Source organism: Engystomops pustulosus, chromosome 4 (assembly GCF_040894005.1).
Source record: "Engystomops pustulosus chromosome 4, aEngPut4.maternal, whole genome shotgun sequence".
In the NCBI taxonomy this organism is placed as follows: Eukaryota; Metazoa; Chordata; class Amphibia; order Anura; family Leptodactylidae; genus Engystomops; species Engystomops pustulosus.
The window spans coordinates 25,373,620-25,396,630 of NC_092414.1; the positions used below are offsets into that span (position 1 = coordinate 25,373,620).

The following is a 23,011-nucleotide window of genomic DNA, read 5'->3' on the forward strand; positions in this document are numbered from 1 at the left end:
GAAATTCCAATGAACACCCTTTATTCTTATGAAGTAAAACAGCAAGGATGGAGAGCGGAGGCAGCTGCTCTGAGCCACTCGAGTCTTCATCACTACTCACAGCTTGGAAGGATATTTACTACTCATAATACCTGAATACTGTGCCAATGGGCTACTGCCTTTTTCTACAAAGGGCATCGAGTCAATTGTCAATTTTATTCCCCCATCATTCAGAAACCCAGATGCTAGACCCAGCGTTCGTGATTACACCGGAGGATTTGCCTAAAAATCAGGTAAATGTTCCATTGTATCTGACTCCCGAAAACAGGAATATGTTTAAATCCCCTAAAAAGAAATTGTCCAACAAATGCCGGATTCTGGAATAGAGGATCAAGGGGGCGGCGGAGGGAAGAGGGGGAAAAAAAAAAAAAAAAAATCTGTAAAATTACAACATATTTGGGATGGGACAGGTGAAGTGTAGCAGTCCGTCAGGTTGGGACAATAGGCCAGACATCCGAGACCCAAGTTTCAGAAGGCTGCAGGACAGGAGAGGGCTGTACCCAAAATTTTGATGTTAGAAGCCACTCAAAAGAAAAAACAAAAATAATAAAGAACAAAATCACTGGCGTGGACCTTGAACACCTCTTCCAGCCCCAAAACCAGGTTTCTGTGACATTGCACCACGTGGCGGTCCTCTCAGACCACCTCCGAGACCTCCACGTGGTCCTCCAGGGCCACGGGTCCTCTCTCCACGACGGTCGCCCTCTCTAGCTGCACGAGTTTTCTTTTCTTCCACATTGAGGCGGACGTCCCCACGGAACATGATTGGCTGTGGAAAACATTTAGAGAATTCAGAACTAACGTCAGATTTATACAACCATTTTAAATCTACCTCAAAATATAGTTTTAACCTCAAAAAACAAAACTTCAGATTGTTGAGTGAAAAGGGACCCAAAATACTTACTCGGCTGCTGAGGATTTTCTGGACCGGTTCTGCATCATCAAATACCACAAAGCCAAAGTTGGGAAGTTTTCCGCCGCTGTTTATACGTAGCTCAACAACATTGCCGTAAGCTGAAGAACAGAAAAATGGAAGATTAACATCGCTGCACTTCACTACCACTAGAATTACTGCACAGTGTGTACAGGACACAGACACTTACTCTGGAAGAACTCCTTCAGCTCGTTTTTGTCCACGTCGTGGGGCAGATTGCCTACAAACAACTGGTGGCTGTCTGGGTATCTGTTTATGCGTCGTGTTTCCAATTCTCCTTGTTCACCTTCTCGCACTAAAAGGGGGGAATAGAAAACCACATACACATCAGTATATAAAATTTTTTTAATATGGGACATAATAAGTCACCAAATTCAAGTGTGAAGAAAGTCTTAGCTCATTGATAGCGATCAGTACAGTTACTGCTAAAGCGAACCTATGAGGGGGAAACTTACTGCACCAATAACACCCACCACCATAACTACTCTGTACTGTGCCAAATATGAGGGTGACAAGGCCGATCCCATGATCCAGCATGATAAAGGTCTAGAACAGTGGTTCTCAACCTTTGGTTCGAGACCCCAGCGGGGGTCAAATGACCAAAACCGGGGGTCGCCTAAAGCCATCGGAGCTGCAATTTTACTGTGTTTTTACTGCGAGTTGCATGGTTTGGGGTCACCACAGCATGAGGAACTGTATTGCGGGGTCACAGCATTAGAAAGGTTGAGAACCACTGGTCTAGAAAGATGCAAGGAAAGGAATCATTTGAGAAAAGGAAGGCGCTGTTCCTGTGAATTGTCATAGCCCTACTGTAGAATAAGGGGCAAGTCCATATGACATGGGTAAACATGACAATATTACACTCACCAGGTCTTGGCCCACTTCGAGGAGGAGCTGTTGTAGTCCTCTGTTCTCTGATCCGTGGATCTCTCTGTGGTGGTCTCTGTGAGGTCTGGTTTTCAGATTTAATTTCGGGCCGGGGCTAAAAAAAGGTAAGAAGTGCACTCAATACTTGAAGCTTAGAAAAGCAATTGTTTTAAGCAATTATACTCAAAGCCAGCAATGTCAGAACATTTTATAAAAAGGATAACTTAACACATCGGAACATACAATTCTGAAGTAATGTTTGGATTGCAATATATTCGATCAAGGTCATTTTCCTTTACAGAGGGAAAGTGATGTCAACCCAATGCACGCATACCATTTACAATACTACACTTTTATTAACTAAAGGTTTAGATAAAATTGCAATTCGGCACCAGCTGTCTGGACTGTGCTGAGAGCATGAGATTTACACTACTTACCTGTGATGGTTGAACTTTGACAACATGTGGTGGGATTCCTGACACTGGGACAGCTCCGCTGGGAGGAAGATTTTTGCTGGTTACAGACGCCCATGAGAACGCCTATATGTATGTAAATAAATGGGATATCGTTAGAGACTCCAGCAAATAACATGACGGCAGCTCCAATATCTTACATTCATTAGAAGACTACTCACCCTTGAGTCTTCTTGTACGGCTGGTGCAGGATCTGCAGGGAGGGGAGAAGGGCTTTTTTCCACAGGCTCTTCCTCTTCTGGAGCAGGTTCCTCAGACACAGGTTCACATTTTTCATCAGTTACTTCGGGCTCAGGCTCCTGCTCTGGTTCAGGTTCTGGCTCGGGTTCAGGCTCTACAATCTGCTCTTCCAGTGGTTCATCCAAGTCATTATTACTAAAACAAAAAAAAAAGTGATCAATTGAACAATAAGAATTAACGGCCCCAGTTATAGAAGATCTGTCACCAGATTTTGGCCACCCTGACTAACAATGCCTACTGATAAAAGGGTTACAATTACTCCGCATATCACCCAAAATTAGCAACCAGTGAGGCCCTGTACCTTACACATTCTTCTGATATGCAAATTAGTTTTTCTGACTCATGCCTGGTAGCTGTGAACCTTCTCTCCCCCAGGCTGGCAGTGAGCCACACCCCATTATTGGGACTGACAGCTCTGTCTCTTTAAATCCCTGCTCTGCCTCCTTGTACTTAGGGACTGTCTGCTAATATTCATCTACAGACATATAAAGCTCTATGTACAGATGGGAAATATGTGTGTTTTTTTTGTTTTTTTTTAACAGTGTCTTGTGTTACATTCATGACATTGCAGGTCCTTTAGCCTTCTAAAAATAGCAAACTGTGCACCATGTATGCGATTACATGAAATCACAGCAACCTCCATGGAGGATGGAGAGGAGTAGAAGTTCATGGAGGCTGCTGACTTCATGTGGTCAGACACACGCATGGTGGTGCAGCTTGCTATTGTTATGAGGCTAATGGATCCGAGATTATGTCACTGTGGTAACATCACATGAACTGTGACCAGAAAGGAGGCATAAGGCATGGGGAGTACAAGGTGGGAGGGGCTGGATGAAGAGGACTCGTCCCCCTCTGATGCCAGGGAATATAAGATAAAAGGCGATTTGTGGATGCAAGCGAAAATTTTTAGCTAAAAGAAGGCTGTCAGTTAGTGAATAGGGCTCTATAGAAACCTGTCAGTGCTTGTATATGTGCAGCTGGGGTGACAGGTTCCCTTGAAGCCGAATGACTACAGAAAAGAGAACCACACTTACTTGCCAGTTTGGTCGTAGTACGCGCCGTCATCGGTGGCAACTACTTCTGGAGTTTGCTGCCTCTCTTCAGGTTCATCTACTTCCTCATCTGATTCTGCAAAAGAAAATATAGAATTGAAATACCTCAACCACCACATGTACAATTGAAGAAATATCTTAGCCTCAAAATCCGTTAACAGTCTCACAATACAATGAAAGCAGCAGAGGACGACATATGGCAACGCAAGGCGAGTCTACAACTCAAACCAAGGCACTACATGGACAATCTGTTCTTATAATGTTGTGTCTGCTGAAGAGGAAGAGTATTGCAGCCATAACTCTCATGCATTATTTCTGGAATGGCTTATGATACTGGAAACCAGAAAAATAGAGTCCCCTCAAGGTGAAAGCATTTAACCTATGTACACATGGAAGACGTATATACATACCTTCAGGAGGTTCTGTGTCAGAGTCACCAAAAACTTCATCCTGGTAACGGAATATGTCATTGTGGACATAAAACTTGTTTGCCACAGATCCCTGAAACAAAAGAGTTTACATATTAAATCTCACATCTTAGAAGCATCGAGAAGATTCATTCATTCATTCCAACAGAAGCAATAAACTTACCTCCGGTGCCAACACAAAGGTCTGCATGAAGCGCCGCATGGGTTGCCTGTTGTTGGAAAGCTCACCCATAACTTGTACCACAACCCCATCGTTCAGAGTGGCATGGGCATCGACGTGCCGGATTTTTGTCCGGCAATCCTTGAAGTTCAAGGACATTACTTTCTTATGGATGTCCTGGAGGAGAAGACACATTTTAATCTTCTGTGTTTCAAAAAGCAACAAAGAGCAAATGTGCAAAACACTGAGTAAAAACTTACAGTTTGCCCATAGACAGCATCTTCAGGTTTTCCATTGCTGTCCAAGCCACCGTGAACATAGGAAGAACTTTTGCCATAGAACCTGAGAAAAGAAAAATGAAGTCCATGAAATACGACACATTTACTAGGATCAGAAAGTCATCAATTAAACCTTACACTCTGCAGCAGTACTAGGATCAAACAGATCACAATAGGACATTACGCCCCCTTACCTGTGCAGAAAGTCTGGTGCCTGGTTGAGCAGGGTGTAATACTGCCTCACAAACTCCCGCCCGACAAGCAGGGGACTTGGCTTCTCCATCACCATTTCTTTGGTCAACTGAAATCTAAGATAAAAAAAAAAAACAAAGAAAACCAGATTAGACTAAAGAATAACATTCACTTGTGATCAAGTGTAACAGCCTGTGAAGCTGCAGCACAGAGTAACAACCCCAGAAGCCTTTTTTGTCTCATTAGCATCATTTTAAAAGTTTATTTTATAAGGAAGGAGGCCATGGATAACAAATACAAGAAGAATAACACAGTCACAGTTCCTGAATATAGAGTCACTGGTTTATCATGATGGTAGAGTTCATTGAAAGGAGTTAATCCCCTAATAAAAGGCTCAAATTTATTCCCACAGAACAAGAATGTACCCCGTGACCGGAGCATGGTTGGACTGCCCCATGTCACTGGTAGGAGAGGTGTGCAGATATATTAAGCAGAATTTATTACCACCTGACTGGCCATCGCAGAAAAACACAGAAATGTGGTGGTAGGGTAAAGTTTACCAGGGTACAGGGACCATATTAGGGAATTGTTCATGTTCTGATAAACTTTGTAGAACTTGTGGCCAACCCCTTTAAACAGTCAAACAATTGTTACCCCCCCCCCCTCACCCATTTCACTTGGTATTAGAGGGGCAGCTATATTTGACAGAGGTTTTTACCAAACGAAAGCCCATCCCGCTATCCAGACAAAATCCACTTTCTCCAAAGACTATTGTCTGAATGCCAATTGGTGTGGATGTCTTATTACTGCAAGTAATATGTGCTGTGCCATGCGACCATTGGTTCAGCCAGAAAGATGACACTAAATCCCAAACGCATCATCGTCCACAAACTGCTTGGAGAATCTATTCAACATTCACATACGGAATATGTAGAGAATTCTACACGGGGAAGACACCAGTCATTTCTCTATGATTCAAGCAGAAGATTAATCTTTCCTCACGTCTACATCTCGGTCTTAGAAGACAGGACATAGATGCCCATCTGCTCTAAGGCTGCACCTGCTCTAGCACTTGCCATCTGTTCTTCCTCCGGAGAGCTGGCACCTTTTAACCCCGGAGTAGGCCGAGCTCCTGGTAATCAAAGTGGCTGGATTTAGAAGGTGACATTCTTTCGGTTTGTAACGTTTATATTCGCAACCACCTCTACACACCCAGAGTCCAAAACACAGCGGCTGCTAAGCAACACTTCGAGGGCACGTACATGGGAAACAATGCTGGAGGAGAGGAATAGTCTAAAGCACAAGAAATACAGGAGCAGGATACAACCAGCAGCCACTCATATAAATGGTGTCCAGTGTAATATTCATCAGATATCATTCCTGAGCCTTGTATCAGCCCATGTCCCAGAATAGAAACTAAGAAGACAACATCAATAAAGTGAAACCTGAAAACCTCCCCCAGGGGGGTCAAAGCAGAACAAGAAACAACATTTGCATTTACATCAGCAGGTAAGCGCATGGTTATTATCATGCAAATGCCATCACACCAGCAGGAGGAGAGGAAACCGGTCATAAAAAGCAAAACCTGTTTAATATGGGAGGATAACGGGGCGACCATTACACACCCCGCTCACCCAACTTTCCCGGTCCCTTTGCAAAAAACGATCAGGAATCTAGGGAAGATGAGTGACCCCCCGTATTGAAACGATAAAGTGAATTTGTAAGCGACAACCATTGATCATATAAATAGTAGCACGAGCCGTCTATAGAGACTAGCAAGTGGCTGCTGGTGGGGCTTCATTTTCAGCTGCGGCTATTTATGGCAACTGGAAATAACTTGTACTCACGTTACTTAAGCCGCTCCTCTACTCACAGCAACGAGAGAGCGAGGACCGGACGCGACGTTCACGTGGAAGCCGTGGCAGGACGAGAGGGAGGAAGAAGTGATAGCCACGGCCCTAGTGCCCAATAACAGACTTATGTTCCAGCAACACAACAGAGACGCGTCCTCAGAAACCACTGCTGCCGTATCTAGGAAGAACCAATAGAGCCTTCCCCCACCCTCACAGGGGGCACCCTACATTATGACACCCAAAACACTTATTCTGGCCAAATTTTGTAAATAGATCTGTATCCACCAAATCTTTATGCAAATGAGCTCCACAGAGCGCTAGGGGAGTGGCCATGACTACCAGTGCACCTGCTTTATTATACTAACGGCACCGAAACGCAACATTTTCTCTAAAATGGGAAAGACAAAAGGTTTGTGTTTGAGAAACTTGTGAAGTGTCCTACATAAAGCAGTTTTACTTGTGAGACAACCAAGGAGCTTCTAGATGCATCTAAAGATCCAGTTTAGGTCTTTTTCACACTGACATATATAGCCTAAAATGTGAACCGGATGTGAACCTGATCGGACACCATCACAAGTTATATATACGATGCTACAAGTCCTTTCAACATCCCACAAGACATAGCGCCACACTGTAGCGGTGCCTTTGCGAATACAGTACCCTAGTAAAGGGATGAAGGGACCAGTAGCTCCATAGTTTATGGTCGCCACAATGATGATTTCATTAGAAAACAATGGGGTCCCATTGCTTCACACTGGTGTCTTGAGTTTCTTTGCATCTGGAATTGGGATGTGGTTTTCTTTCTTAAAGGAAATCTACCACCAGGATGAAGGATTGTAAACCAAGTACACTTACACGCGGGTGTGTGCCCCCCTCTGTCAGGATCCGCTATTTTAGCTTTTATGCCCTTGTTCTTACACAATAAAATAAAAATATATGCAAATGAGCCTCAGGGGCTCCACTAACATCTATGGAACCAGGAGCCTATTGGGCTCATTTGCATTTTTTTTTCTTTTTTTTATAAAACCAGGGTATAAGAAGCCAAAAGGAAAGCGTATCCTGCCAGAGGCGGCACACACCAGTATGCAAGTGTGCTTGGTTAACAATCCTTCATCCTGGTGGTCCTTTAAATGCACAACACATCCAACCAGATAGTATCAGGGCTTCATTCACAGGCCATGACGCCGGGCTTAAGAGAGGGTAAGCCATTTTTTTTTTTTTAATATTTGTAACATCACATAGGCATATAAGATGTGGGTTCCGCATCCATCCCGAGAACAATGGTAGGGGAAGGAGGGGGGCAGAACGTCATTTAGGTGCAGACTATATGCTGGGCATCCCCACAGACCATGGTCAGCGGGCCCTAATTCTTAAGAGCAAGTCATCCTTTTGGCGAGCATAACCCTACAAGTCTCTATAAAAAAAAAACTAACGCACAGGGTACCACCCAGTTTCTATACCATTGTTTTGTGAGGTCCGTGTATACACCGATGACCATAGAAAAGGACTCATGGTCCGGACAATTGGCTTAGGCACTGATCCATGAAAACTAGAACCCTGCATATGAGCCCATATAGAGGCATTCGTTCTCACACTAGCTACTGAATCAAAATATAGACGTAGAGAAGCTCTACGTTTATTGTGTGTAGTCATTAGGACACCCTAAGGTTCCTAGCGCTACAGGTTACAGAACCCGGATCCCGCTTTAACAGTCACATACACGTCCACCATCTACGGGACATTCCCATTCAGTTTGGGATTCACAGTGTTACTTCAGCCGCTCCCACACTTACCCTAAGCGTGCGTTCACACTTTCAGTTTTTAAGGCCAAAAATAGGTGTGGACCATAAATGGTTAAGAACCTACCATTGAGGAGAGTTACTCTTTTGTTCACTCCACTCATGCTTTGAATATCAAAAACTGCATCCAAAAAAAAACCTGAACGTGTGAATGCAACCTCTAGGCCAGTGATGGCGAACCTTTTAGAGACCGAGCGCCCAAACTTCAACAAAGTCCCGCTTATTTATCGCAAAGTGCCAACACAGAAATGTAATTTGTGATTTATACTCCCTTCTCTGTCACAGTTTTCATTGATACCAGCACCTGAGGCACCAATAAAGCAGAAAATAGTCCCAGGTACAGCTGTCACTTTAAAATACCTCTTTGCACAGCAAGTCCTGGGGTATCTGGGACTGCAGGAAGATACCTGGAGTCATCTCTGGTGATGGCCTGAGTGCCCACAGAAAGGGCTCCGAGTGCCACCTCTGGCACCAGTGCCATAGGTTAGCCATCACTGCTCTAGGCCATGTACACACTTGCACTCTGAAACACATTGCATAAACTACTCCCCAAATACGAGCTTCGTCCAAAATGAATACAACTGATTGGAGGTGCGCGTATCCCCCCCACCCCCCAATTAAAACATGTTGCAACTTAACAGACGACTATGGGGGGGATAACAAAAGTGTGAACGCGGCTCTAGCTCACAGGTTGCTGCATACAGAGGCTCTAGGTAGCAGCCACTATACATAATCTCACCTATAGGTCGCCATTAATTTGGTTTCTATGAAACCTACAATTACTACAAGAGGACGGGACTAAAAAAACCTGATACATTGTAGCAGAGCTGCTCCTCATACATATAATTAAAGGGGTCGACTAGATTTTCTAGTCACTTTGTCTCAATTAAAGGGGAGGCCGATACTGAGCTCCCACAGCAGCCGCCGGGCAAAGAGACAAAGCCGGGGAGGATCTATAAGCCGCGGCCATGTCCTCCCCGACGCCGCACGTAAAGCGAGGCGCGCCGGGGGATAATGGCGTAGGCCGCACGCAGCCGGGTAAAAGCGCGGACGCTCAAGGAGAAAGAGGATGCGGCCGAGAGACCGAGACTAAAGCCCGCGCTTTTTTCTGACCGGGATGAGAGAGATGTAAGAAGACTAGAGCGGGGTCTTACCTGCTGAAGGTCCGGCTTGGGGCGGGCTCTGCGCTCCGGAGCAGCCTTGGTTTACCACACACAGTATCGGCACAAGCAACGGCGTGCTCAGCTGCCGGGTACATATACTAAGCATACAACCTACCCCACTACTCCACTTTGACCAATCTCTAAGGCCGATTCTACAGCTCGCAAACCCCATTGGACGCTAGACGTCTAGTAGGCGGGCTAATGAGATGACCGACGGCTTTACCAACTAATGAGACTCGAGAATGATTTCCGTGAAACGCAACGGGTAGCCTATGGAGATTGAGGACACATCGCTGTGGGCGGGGGCACAGAGCGAGGCCTATAACAAAGGAAAAAGCTTGGTCGTGGTTGGCGTAGTTTACACCAAGCTAGTGTGGTTGTAGGGAAATAGAGGCCCCTGTGATATTGGGCGGTAAACCCTGTGCGATCATAAAGAGAGGCGGGGGAAAAGCAAACGCTGGCCAATTAGAAGGAGAAAGTGGAATGATTGACAGGACAGGACAGTGGGGAAAATATGGCCGGAATCTTAAAGCTATAGCACCCTATTAGTGGTCATACAGCAGTGTGGTGCCTCCCCCCCCCACTGGAGATAGAGGAAGGGGCGAGGGTGTCAATATTTTCCTATTAGAAAGTGATATAAACTAAACCCTCAATTATCACCTCAGTAATAATGTTCTGAGGTAAAAAGTGAAGTAAACAATGGAAAAATTAGCAATAATGAACATAAGTGTCACGTAACACAGAAATATTTCATCAAAATAAAATCTGTAAACGTAAAAAACCTATATTACATGCGTAAAAGGGTTTATTCACATGATGAGCGCACATACAAAAAAACCTGTTTTAAAACAAAAAAAATGGGTATTTTTTGGCGCACAATAGCAATAATGTGGTAAAAACACACAATTTTGGTTGTTGGCTACTTAGCCGCATGGTGGTTTTCAAATGTTTGCTTGCGTTTATAAAAACGCAACGCTTGATGTGCTTAATTGCATGCAGTCGTGTCTTCTAAAAACGCAGCGATCTTCTCCCTGCTATTTGTGCATGTAATCACATGGGTTTCTAAACGCAGACCACAAACGCATGCATTTTCAAAAGCGCAAACGCTTTGAAAAAAAATTACAAGAGGTGCCCTCAAGGCACCCTGCTAATTACAACCTGCTACTAAAGCCCCCCAACATGTTTCGCCGAGTACACGGCTTCATCAGGGGTAATGGGTCATTTTTGAAAATAGCCTGCCAAGTAGAGATCCCCCTTTTTTATTTTCCGCTTTGAAAAACACACCTCAAAAAATGCAGACAAAAAAACGCAGGGGAGAAAATGCCAAGTTAAGACACTATAACCTGAGGGCGCGTTCACACGTTGCGTTTTGGTTGCGTTTTCATTGCGTTTGAAACGCATATACAACAGCTGATGTGAGGCAATTTGCCTAATTACATTACCGTTTACGTTTGTAAACGCAATGTTAACGCATGCGTTAACAAAACGCATGCGTTAACGCTTTGTTAACGCATGCGTTAACATCGCGTTTACGATGCGTTTTGTAAACGGAAGCGTTAACAGTGATGTAATTAGGCAAATCACCTCTCCTCAGCTGTTGTATATGCGTTTCAAACGCAATGAAAACGCAGGTCAAAACGCAACGTGTGAACGCGCCCTGAGGGCGCGTTCACACGTTCCGCTATCATAACGCGACGCTAGCGCACAGTGGGTGGGGCTCGGGATCGATTAATAACCCGATCGCATGCGTTTCTCTGGAAACTAATATGCGATCGCCCCAAACTCCGCCCCCTGTGCGCTAGCGTCGCGTTATGAACCTGCGTTTTCATCGCGTTTGAAACGCATATACAGCAGCTGAGGAGAGGTGATTTGCCTAATTATATCACTGTTAACATTTCCATTTACAAAACGCATGCGTTAACATTGCGTTAAGAAACGTAAACGGTTATGTAATTGGGCAAATTACCTCTCATCAGCTGTTGTATATGTGTTTCAAATGCAATGAAAACGCGACCAAAACGCAACGTGTAAACGCGCCCTAAAACCCATTGAAAAAGCCAATATGAAAATGATTTCAAGGATGCAAAAACGCAATGAGAAAAAGGCAGCAGTCCGTTAAAAAACACATGCGTTTTTTGAAAAAGCATCCTTTTTGACCAGTTTTAATTAAGATAATTGGTAAAACCTGTCAAAAACGTATGCGTTTTTTAACGTATGCGTTTTTAAATGGACTGCTTAAAAACGAACCAAAAACGGGTTAAAACGTGATGTGTGGCATCACCCTTATAGCTCCAGCTGCTAGCCTTTATATGTAGAGAGGAGGGTCGAGCAGCGCTCACCTCTCTCTTGCATCAGGCTGTGCATGATGCCTCAGGGCGCGTTCACACGTTGCGTTTTGGTCGCGTTTTCATTGCGTTTGAAACGCATATACAACAGCTGATGTGAGGTAATTTGCCTAATTACATTACCGTTTACGTTTGTAAACGCAATGTTAACGCATGCGTTAACAAAACGCATGTGTTAACGCATTGTTAACACATGCGTTAACATCGCGTTTACGATGCGTTTTGTAAACGGAAATGTTAGCAGCGATGTAATTAGGCAAATCACCTCTCCTCAGCTGTTGTGTATGCGTTTCAAACGCAATGAAAACACGACCAAAACGCAACGTATGAACGCGCCCTCAGGGCGCGTTCACACGTTCCGCTAGCGCGCGTTTGGGGCCATCGCATATGCGTTTCCAGAGAAACGCATGCGATTGGGTTATTAATTGCATGCGTTTCCCGGGAAACGCATATGCGATCGGCCCGAGCCCCGCCCACTGTGCGCTAGCGTCGCTCTATGAACGCGCCGATAGCGGAACGTGTGAACGCGCCCATAGGGTGCGTTTACACGTTCCGCTGGCGACGCGTTCATAATGCGACGCTAGCGCAATAGGGGCAAGGCCCGGGCCGATCACATATGCGTTTCCTGGGAAACGCATGCGATTGATAAGCCGATCGCATGTGTTTCTCTGGAAACACATATGCGAACGCCGCAAGCCCCGCCCCCTGTACGTTAGCGCCGCGTTATGAACACGTCACTAGCGGAATGTGTGTAGCGCCCTCAAGGCACGTTCACATAAACACATCCAAAACGCAAGTGGGAGGGGGTTGGCGCAGACGCATATGCGTTTCCACTGAAACGCATGCGTTTTGGAATCAGCAACACATATTTTGCATGTCAGGAATTTAAAACATAAGTCTTCCGCTATGGGTCTTCAGTTTTGCGGATTGCTCTCCGGTTATCGGTTTTTCCAGGAATTGCAGACAGGAATTCTGTTCTGAGAAAACCAATGACACATGGAAGACACAAGGGCCTTTTTCACAGAGATTGGCTGCGAAATAAGGCCGGTGCCACACGTAGCGCTTTGTCTGCGCTTGCAAACGCAAAAGCAGACAAAGCTGCGCCAACCGGGGCGGGCCACGGCCCGATCGCATCGGCGTTTCTGCGGAAACACCTGCGATCGGGAACAAGCCGCCGGTGTTTTGCATTATATTAACACTAAGGTTGATGACACATGTAGCGCTTTGTCTGCGCACGCAAACGCAGACAAAGCCGCGCCCACCGGGGCGGGCCTCAGCCCGATCGCATCGGCGTTTCCATAGAAACGCCTGTGATCGTGAACGAGCCGGTGGTCTTTTGCGTTAATTTAATGCCAGCGATCGGGAACGAGCTGCCGGTGTTTTGCGTTAATTTAACGCGAAACACCGGCGGCTCGTTCCCGATTGCAGGCGTTTCCATAGAAGCGCCGATGCGATCGGGCCGAGGCCCGCCCCGGTGGGCGCGACTTTGTCTGCGTTTGCGTTTGCAAGCGCAGACAAAAGCGCCACGTGTGGCGCCGGCCTAAGGCCGCAGTCACACGTACCGCTAGGCGTCCGTCATAACGCGACGCTAGTGCACAGGGGGAGGTCCTCGGCCCGAACGCACATGCGTTTCCAGGGAAACGCATGCGGTTGTTAAGCCGATCGCATGTGTTTCTCTGGAAACGCATGTGCGTTCGGGCCGAGGACCTCCCCCTGTGCGCTAGCGTCGCGTTATGAACAGACGCCTAGCGGTACGTGTGACCGCGGCCTCAGGCTATATTCACACTGGCGTTGCCCGCCCGTACCGTACCGGGCAACGGCAGTGCATGGGGAGAGGAGGAGGAGGTGAGCGCAGCTCACCCCCGCCCCTCTCCATAGGAATTAATGGCGCACGGCGCCGTACTACGGAGAAAGATAGGACATGTCCTATCTTTTTCCGGGGTACGGAGCGGTACGGTGCCACATGTGTGCTGCACCGTACCGCTCCCGTAGGGCGCCGTGCGCCCATTGCTGTCTATGAGGAACGTATATTGGCCGTATATACGTCCCCCATACGGTAGTGTGAATGTAGCCTAAGGGCGCGTTCACACGTTGCGTTTTGACCTGCGTTTTCATTGCGTCTGAAACGCATATACAACAGCTGAGGAGAGGTGATTTGCATAACTACATCACTGTTAACATTTCCGTTTACAAAACGCATTGTAAACGTGATGTTAACACATGCATTAACAAAGCGTTAACACATCGTTTTGTTAATGCATGCGTTAACATTGCGTTTACAAATGTAAACGTTAATGTAATTAGGCAAATCACCTCTCATCAGCTGTTGTATATGTGTTTCAAACGCAATGAAAACGCAACTTGTGAATGCGCCCTAAGGCTGCATTCACACGCACTGTTTACATTGGGTTTGGAGGAGGAGGAGCTTTGCGTGATGGCAGATGTATTTACAATGAAACGCTTGTGATAGGCAATAAACAAAACGTTTTGCATTGTTTACATGGAAAGTAGCAAGAGGCATAAACAATCAGAGCCGGTGTGATGTGACCACTGGGTCTAAAGGGGTTAATCAGAGCTGCCAGGACCCAGTACAGCTCTGACCAACATCAGCAGTCACAGGGGGTCGTTTCGCTCTTATAGATGCCCCAGTTACAGGATAAAAACATGTAAGGGTGCGTTCACACGTTGCGTTTTGACCTGCGTTTTTATTGCGTTTAAAATGCATATACAACAGCTGAGGAGAGGTGATTTGCCTAATTACATCACTGTTAACATTTCCGTTTACAAAACGCATCGTAAACGTGATGTTAACGCATGCGCTAACAACGCGTTTACAAACGTAAACGGTAATGTAATTAGGCAAATCACCTCTCATCAGCTGTTGTATATGCGTTTCAAACGCAATGAAAACGCGACCAAAACGCAACGCGTGAACGCGCCCTCAGGGTGATGCCACACGTTGGCGTTTTTGGTTCCTTTTTTAAGCATGCGTTTTTGACCGTTTACCATGCATTTGGCTGCTTTCAACCGGTTTATCTATTAAGGGCGCGTTCACACGTTGCGTTTTGACCTGCGTTTTCATTGCGTTTGAAACGCATATACAACAGCTGAGGAGAGGTGATTTGCCTAATTACATCACTGTTAACGCTTCCGTTTACAAAACGCATCGTAAACGCGATGTTAACGCATGCGTTAACAAAGCGTTAACGCATGCGTTTTGTTAACGCATGCGTTAACATTGCGTTTACAAACGTAAACGGTAATGTAATTAGGCAAATTGCCTCACATCAGCTGTTGTATATGCGTTTCAAACGCAATGAAAACGCAACCAAAACGCAACGTGTGAACGCGCCCTAAGGGTGCTGTCACACGTCGCGTTTACTGCATGCGTTTAAAAACGCATTGCTACAGCTGAAGGGATATTTCCCTAATTAAACAGCTGTTAACGCTTGCGTTTACAAAACGCATGCGTTAACATCGCGGTTAACGCATGCGTTAACATCCGCATGCGTTAACCGCGATGTTAACGCATGCGTTAACGCTTGCGTTTTGTAAACGCAAGCGTTAACAGCTGTTTAATTAGGGAAATACCCCTTCAGCTGTAGCAATGCGTTTTTAAACGCACGCAGTAAACGCGACGTGTGACCGCACCCTAAGATTAAGCAAAACGCATGGTAAGGGTGCGGTCACACGAGGCGTTTTGAACCAGTTTGCGTTTTTGACCAGATTTCCCAATTATCTTAATCAAAACCATTTAAAAACTGATGCGTTTTCAAAAATTCGAATTAGAATATACAGAGCGTCGCAACAAACCCGGGCGCGTAACGGTGGTGAAAAACATCACAACACAAGTTTTCTTTTCATTAGGCAATGATTTACCGTAATTTTCCTATGACAAGATAAACCCAAAACCATATTATTTCCATACATTGAGGGCGCGTTCACACGTTGCGTTTTGGTTGCGTTTTGATTGCGTTTGAAACGCATATACAACAGCTGATGTGAGATAATTTGCCTAATTACATTACCGTTTGCGTTTGTAAATGCAATGTTAACTCATGTGTTAACACTTTGTTAACACATACGTTAACATCACGTTTACGATCACCTCTCCTCAGCTGTTGTATATGCATTTCAAACGCAATGAAAACGCAGGTCAAAACGTAACGTGTGAACGCGCCCTCAGTCACAAAGTACAAATCGTCCAGGAACACTACCCCCCTCTTCCCCAATCTACCCTCTCCCCTCTGCTCACTACTTTGTGGATCCTCTGGACTCCTCAGCCAGTCATTGCTGTCTCCTGTGACCCACCCCAGCCAAAAAGTGGGAGTGATCCATGACATGTCATTTATTATTTTAATTTATTTTTTACGATTATAATTCATTTTTAATAATCAATTTAATTTATTAAATATTTTAGATTTTACATGACAAATTTTTAATTTATTGTATATTTTATACTCACATTTTATATATTTTTGCATACATCTTATTTTTTATGTATATTATATATATTACATATTTTATGATTATATTTAGATTTATTATTTATTTTATATGTATTATACTTTATATGATTATTTAGATTTAGTATACATTTTATGCGTTGTATATTCCTTTTATATATGTAGCTTTATTATATTTTTTGTGTATTATATATATTTTTTTAAGCTTTTAAGATGATATTTTATATGATTTTTTTTTTTTTTAGATTTATTATATATTTTATGTGACACAGTTTTTAGATTTTTATACGTATGATATATTTTATTTTTTGGATAATTAGGTGTAATATTCATATTCATTATACATGTAAAAATTATAAAATATATATTAAATCTTTTGCAAGCTGCCAAAAAAAAAAATAAAAAAACTTTCCACCCTCTGGAAAACCCACTTTAATTTTGTGATCTGCAACTAGATGATAGTTCAGGGGGATCTAAAAGTGATCTATGCGAGTCCTGGGTCTTAGTTTAGGGTTACAGTCTGGGGGGGGCTAGTATTTTGGCTATGCCCCGCCCATTAGTGCTGCCACCTCCTGCTCCTGTGAACTTTGGGCTGTTGACAACAAGTTGTACAGTCATGTATAGGAAGTCAGCCATGATCCTATACACTACAGGGCTACTACAGGGTGTATGGCGGCTCCTTATACACAGCCCATGTTACTGTACATGTATGTCACACACATTATTAACCCCTCACTCCCCAGCTCTGGAAGAGTTTACAGCAGCCATGCCCAAAGAAAGTTAGGTGTGCCACAAGTCACCGGACAGCAGGAAGGGCTGAGCTGCTGACAGTGCCCCTACCCCAGCAGGACAGGATCAGGGTGGGGGGTACATACTTTGTGCCGGGTTCTCCCATGATGAGAACTGTGTTGTCCTCACTTTGACCATGTACACCAGAAGATGGCAGCAGCATCATGTCCTATGTGCGCCCAGACCTGGAGAGGAAAGGAGGAGGAGGAGGAGGAGGGACAGGAAGCAGGGCCGGGCCTCAGCATTGCTTCCCTTCCAGGAGCTGAGCTGTCACACACCCTGTCAGCAGCCCTGCACACAGCCATGCCGGTAAGTCACCTCCCTGTACTCACCTGAGCCCTGCACACAGCCATGCCGGTAAGTCACCTCCCTGTACTCACCTGAGCCCTGCACACAGCCATGCCGGTAAGTCACCTCCCTGTACTCACCTGAGCCCTGCACACAGCCATGCCGGTAAGTCACCTCCCTGTACTCACCTGAGCCCTGCACACAGCCATGCCGGTAAGTCACCTCCCTGTACTCACCTGAGCCCTGCACACTGCCATGCCGGTAAGTTACCTCTCTGTACTCACCTGAGCCCTGCACACAGCCATGCCGGTAAGTCCCCTCCCTGTACTCACCTGAGCCCTGCACACAGCCATGCCGGTAAGTCACCTCCCTGTACTCACCTGAGCCCTGCACACTGCCATGCCGGTAAGTCACCTCCCTGTACTCACCTGAGCCCTGCACACAGCCATGCCGGTAAGTCACCTCCCTGTACTCACCTGAGCCCTGCACACAGCCATGCCGGTAAGTTACCTCCCTGTACTCACCTGAGCCCTGCACACAGCCATGCCGGTAAGTTACCTCCCTGTACTCACCTGAGCCCTGCACACAGCCATGCCGGTAAGGGCGCGTTCACACGTTGCGTTTTGACCTGCGTTTTCATTGCGTTTGAAACGCATATACAACAGCTGAGGAGAGGTGATTTGCCTAATTTCATCACTGTTAACGCATGCGTTAACAAAACGCATCGTAAACGCAATGTTAACGCATGCGTTAACAAAGCGTTAACGCATGCGTTTTGTTAACGCATGCGTTAACATTGCGTTTACAAACGTAAGGGTGCTGTCACACGTCGCGTTTACCGCATGCGTTTAAAAACGCATTGCAATAGCTGGAGAGTGATTTGCCTAATTAAACAGCTGCTAACACCTGTGTTTACAAAACGCAACCGTTAACGCATTGTTAACGCATGCGTTAACATCGCGGTTAACGCATGCGGTTGTTAACGCATGGTTAACGCATGCGTTAACATCGCGGTTAACGCATGCGTTTTGTAAACACAAGTGTTAAGAGGTGTTTAATTAGGCAAATCACTCTCCAGCTATTCCAATGCGTTTTTAAACGCATGCGGTAAACGCGACGTGTGACCGCACCCTAAACGGTAATGTAATTAGGCAAATTACCTCACATCAGCTGTTGTATATGCGTTCCAAACGCAATGAAAACGCAACCAAAACGCAACGTGTGAACGCGCCCTCAGTCACCTCCCTGTACTCACCTGAGCCCTGCACACAGCCATGCCGGTAAGTCACCTCCCTGTACTCACCTGAGCCCTGCACACAGCCATGCCGGTAAGTCACCTCCCTGTACTCACCTGAGCCCTGCACACAGCCATGCCGGTAAGTCCCCTCACTGTACTCACCTGAGCCCTGCATGCTGACACATAACTCTCTGTTACACAGTGTATCATTGTGCTCAGCTCTGCTACATATGTATAGTATAAATGGTGACAGTTCTGTAACAGAACACATTGTAGCAGATGACATTCCGCCCGTTTAGTCTCTCCCCTGTGCGTTTCGCCTGTATATTGGGCTGCGTTCACATGTCACGTTTTCAATTAAATACGCAACAGGCAAATCCTGGAGCCCAAATGACTCCGGGGGATCACAGTGATATGATACAAGGATCCCCTTCTTCACTGCTGACTGTTATCGGAATTACAGTTTGGCGCCGCTGTTGTGTGGAAAACACACAACACAAATGAAGGTGCACTTCCACAGAAATTCCTGCGATTGGTAATGAGGACTGCGTTATTACATGGTGTCGCATGCATTTAGGGATCAGGTGCCTCTCCGGAATTGCGTTTGAGTGTGAACGCAGCCTCTGGTTCTCTCACTTCATCAATAGCTACATTCCAAAAAATGTAACATATGCTCATATCCGAAAGCTGAGTTTACACACCGCAGCGTCGGTATAATCTCACCTGGATAAATTGGGGGAAATTTTCTATGCCTTCTCCATCTCTGACGTTTCTGAGCCTTTTACGTCCCGCGCCACTTCCTGTCTACATTCGGCATTTGGGTTTGCACCGGACTTATTGCTGGATTGGCGGCCGAACAGCCAATTGGCAAATGAACACTCCTAGATACAAGCCATAGTTATGATTAGGCCGGGAGACCCCACCCTCACGTTTTCCCTCCTCTAATCGCCATAGCTATAAAGTTGATTGATAATGAAGGGTTAGTTTGAGGACCCGTTCACACGTTGCGTATTGAGCTTGAAACACATATACAACAGCTGAAGAGAGGTGATTTGCCTAATTACATTACTGTTAACATTTGTGTTCACAAAACACATTTTTTTTTAACAAATGCGTTAACAAATGTAAACAGTAATTTAAATAGAAAAATCACCTCAGCTGTTGTAATGCGTTTCAAACGCAATGAAACCGCAGGCCAAATACGCAACGTGTCAAATCGCCCCAAATGTGCTGTCATACGGTGCGTTCTTGGACCGTTTTTAAACAGACTGAAAGCGCATGCGTTTTTGTATGTTAACCATGCCTTTGGTTGGCTTCTAGAAGTGTAGGCTGCTGTGAAACTGACGGCACCCTAAGGCTAGAAGCACACAGCTGTAGTTGGCCCGTAAATCACAGAGCGTCCACTAGCCAGATTTCATGAAGCAACCATGTGCCCAGGATGGGACTCCGAGCATCATAGTGATACAAGGAGCCCCTTCTTCACTGCTGACTGTTATCGTAATTGCAGTTTGCCGCTGCTGTTTTGTGGAAAACAAGGGAGTCCTTTCATCGTATAACACTATGTCCCGTCCTCTGTACTGTGGTTGGTCGGTGAATCTGGCCTGTGTGTTGTCTGTCATTCATGGTGTCAGGGTGCTGGGTGTCAAGGACATTAACCCCATTGCCTTCGGAGCAGCAGGGATATCCAGTACCTTGTTTGGATTGTCAGAACCTGTCACATTTCTCATAAAAGAAAGCGGTTTAAGTTTTTATGAGAAAGTTAGACAAACAGCCATAAAGATGTGTATATATTACCGCACCATAACTGCTGTGCCTACAGGCTTCACAGCCCTCTCCATTCATACTTGGGCGCGTTCACGTGAAGCGTTGCGTCACGTTTTTTGGTGCGTTTTTGACTCATTCCAAAAGCTTCGGCCTGGATCACATGCTGAGGTAACATTGCGTTTCCATTGCATTTGCTAAAACACAATGGGGCACATTTACTTACCCGTTCCCGTCGCGATCCAGCGTGGCGTTGTCCAACGAGGATTCGGGTCTGCCGGCATTCACTAAGATCGCGCACCCGATATCCAGCAGGTGTCGCTGCTGCGCCCAAGTCCGCCGGAGTTCACCTTCTTCTTCCTGGTGCATGTAAGCGCTGATCTTGCAACACAAATCGCTTTTTAAATTCCGCAGTTTTTCCGAATCTGTCGGGTTGTCCGATGGCCATGCCCCCAGATTTCTGTTTCGTGAAAGCCGGCGCTGATGCGCCACAATCCCATCGCGTGCACCAAAATCCCGGGGGAATTTGGCGCAAATCGGAAATATTCAGGAAAACCCGACGAAGGTGCGGCATTCGTACCCTTAGTAAATGAGCCCCTATGTTACTTAAGCCTGTGATCAAGGCTGAAGTCTTCCGAATGTGTCAAAAATGCATCATGTGAACGCACCCTCATACATAGACATTGTAAAACCTCCTTCTATCACCCTCGATGTAAGAGCAGAGGTTCCCTTTCACCCCCTAGTGAATACTTGACAAAGTTCATGTAATCTGTAATCATTTAGTTACATTACATGTTTAGGTAGGGAAAGGTCAGGACACCTAAAGTCTAAGTTATCTATATTTGCTGAGTAGTTAAAAATAAGCAATTGTGCTCGGCTATCGGCCATATCAGCCTGACCCTCGCCCCATAATGACTATTTTATTTTACAGATCTTTAGAAATACAAATTCAGATAAAAGTTCCTATTTTTAGAAATCTGATTGAACTGTAATTTATAATACAGTAAAGAATTATACTAAACCCCAACAAACCAAGTGTGCTCTATGGTTGTTCTGTGTAGGAGAGGGTTAATAACATAAACATTAGTTCATGTTATTCCTTTTCAAAATTTAGCTAGTGGGGGGGGGGGGTGATTTGTGCTGGACAGGACTATAACTTTGGATCCCTGGAACCTAATAACAGAAATTTAAACTGTTAAAGTGTCATTGAGAGTGATTTATGTATATAAAAATCACACAAAATTGTCACTTCATATGTGAATATCACATATCCTTATCCATATCCTGCTATTTAGAAACACATTTTAGATTTACTGTATATACTCGAGTATAAGCCGACCCAAGTATAAGCCGAGGCCCCTAATTTTATCACAAAAACCTGGTAAAACCTATATTTTTTTTTACTCGATTAAGAGCTGAGTTTGGGGTTTCAGCCCATTTTTTTTTTGTGCTGAAAAACTAGGCTTATACTCGAGTATATATGGTATAGGAAAACTGAACTTTATAGGAAAACTGAAAATTCTAGGTGCCAGGAATCCAAAGTGACAACCCAGGACGGATCTTATATGTGGTGCCACCTTGTGAGGACATATGAGATACCTCATTGGCAGGGAAAGTATTTAAATTAACCCCTATCTACAGGATAAGGGATAACAAGCTAATTTCTGGGACCCCATCGATCACAAGGATGGAACCACAAACTCTGTGCTTGGCAATTTCCAACAATCCCAAACAATTGAATGGAGAGGCAGGACACTTGTTTGTCCTGCCGTCCCACTTAGTAGTGAGAATGGACCCGCTGCTTATCCGAATTATAATAATAATCTTTGTTCATATAGCGCCATCAAATTCCGCAGCTTTTCATGATTGGTTCAGGTCCAAGTAGTCGAACCTCCGCCTGATATACCCTATCCTATGGATAGAGGATAACTTAAATAGTTGGTACAACCCCTTTAAGTAACACAGATGAGATTGGATCCTTTTTTTTCGAAACAACCTCTTGTTATGAACGTTGTAAGTTTCCTAAGAGAATGTAACATGACAATTACAACACTCATAAGACTTTTTAAAAGGTCTGCAACTTTAAGCCGTAAAATAATAAGTGTTGCCCTTTGTAGAAGTCCATAAATTACCATATATACTCGAGTATAAGCCTAGTTTTTCAGCACAAAAAAAATGTGCTGAAAACCCAAATTCGGCTTTTATTCGAGTAAAAAAAAAGTTTTACCAGGTTTTTGTGGTAAAATTTGGGGCCTCGGCTTATACTTGGGTCGGCTTATACTCGAGTATATACGGTAAGTTTTTTTTTATGGGTGTGTTGTTTCTTCTGTTTTAAGAAGCAGACATTAAAGGGACGGATTTGGTATTTTTGGAGTCCAAAGCAAAGTTCTGTCTGGGGACCCTATAGCATAGTTTCACTCTGAATGGCAGAGCAAGGAGTCGCTCGCTCCCGACTCTGCCATTGCTTTTCACCGTATTGGCATCCTGGATACCTCTGCTCGGCCCCCTGACTCTTTGGGCCCTAAAGAACAGCTATGGCGGCATAATGAGTAAATCCACCACTGGAAGCCATTGTAATAGGATATGAAGCTATGATTCTGTCAAAGAGTCACCCAATTTGTATCTAAGACCAGTCACCATTGTGGCC

At 45.0% G+C, this 23,011-nt stretch overlaps 2 protein-coding genes across 4 annotated transcripts in view; one reads left to right on the forward strand and one right to left on the reverse strand.

The window, feature by feature from the left end:
• Nucleotides 1-17,305, reverse strand: G3BP1 (G3BP stress granule assembly factor 1). Of its 2 annotated transcripts, none has more exons than XM_072145544.1 (12): nt 17,165-17,305; nt 4,666-4,779; nt 4,454-4,535; nt 4,197-4,370; nt 4,016-4,106; nt 3,588-3,681; nt 2,475-2,688; nt 2,278-2,379; nt 1,841-1,955; nt 1,143-1,268; nt 944-1,053; nt 1-808 (listed from the first exon to the last, which is right to left on the reverse strand). In XM_072145544.1, exons 1-12 carry the CDS (start codon nt 17,242-17,244, stop codon nt 599-601), a joined length of 1,512 nt encoding a protein of 503 aa, XP_072001645.1. In that variant the 5' UTR covers nt 17,245-17,305; the 3' UTR covers nt 1-598. The 2 variants fall into 2 exon arrangements, with proteins under 2 accessions (XP_072001645.1, XP_072001644.1); XM_072145543.1 differs by lacking the exon at nt 17,165-17,305 and adding an exon at nt 9,470-9,622.
• Nucleotides 17,224-23,011, forward strand: part of ATOX1 (antioxidant 1 copper chaperone) — a 14,756-nt gene continuing 8,968 nt past the window's right edge. The window contains exon 1 of one of the 2 annotated variants that reach the window (XM_072145545.1): nt 17,224-17,387. In XM_072145545.1, the coding sequence (XP_072001646.1) occupies nt 17,229-17,387 (159 nt within the window). In that variant the 5' untranslated portion in view covers nt 17,224-17,228. Of the gene's footprint in view, nt 17,388-18,660; nt 18,743-23,011 lie in introns of those variants that run through there. The other variant, XM_072145546.1, reaches the window with a different exon arrangement.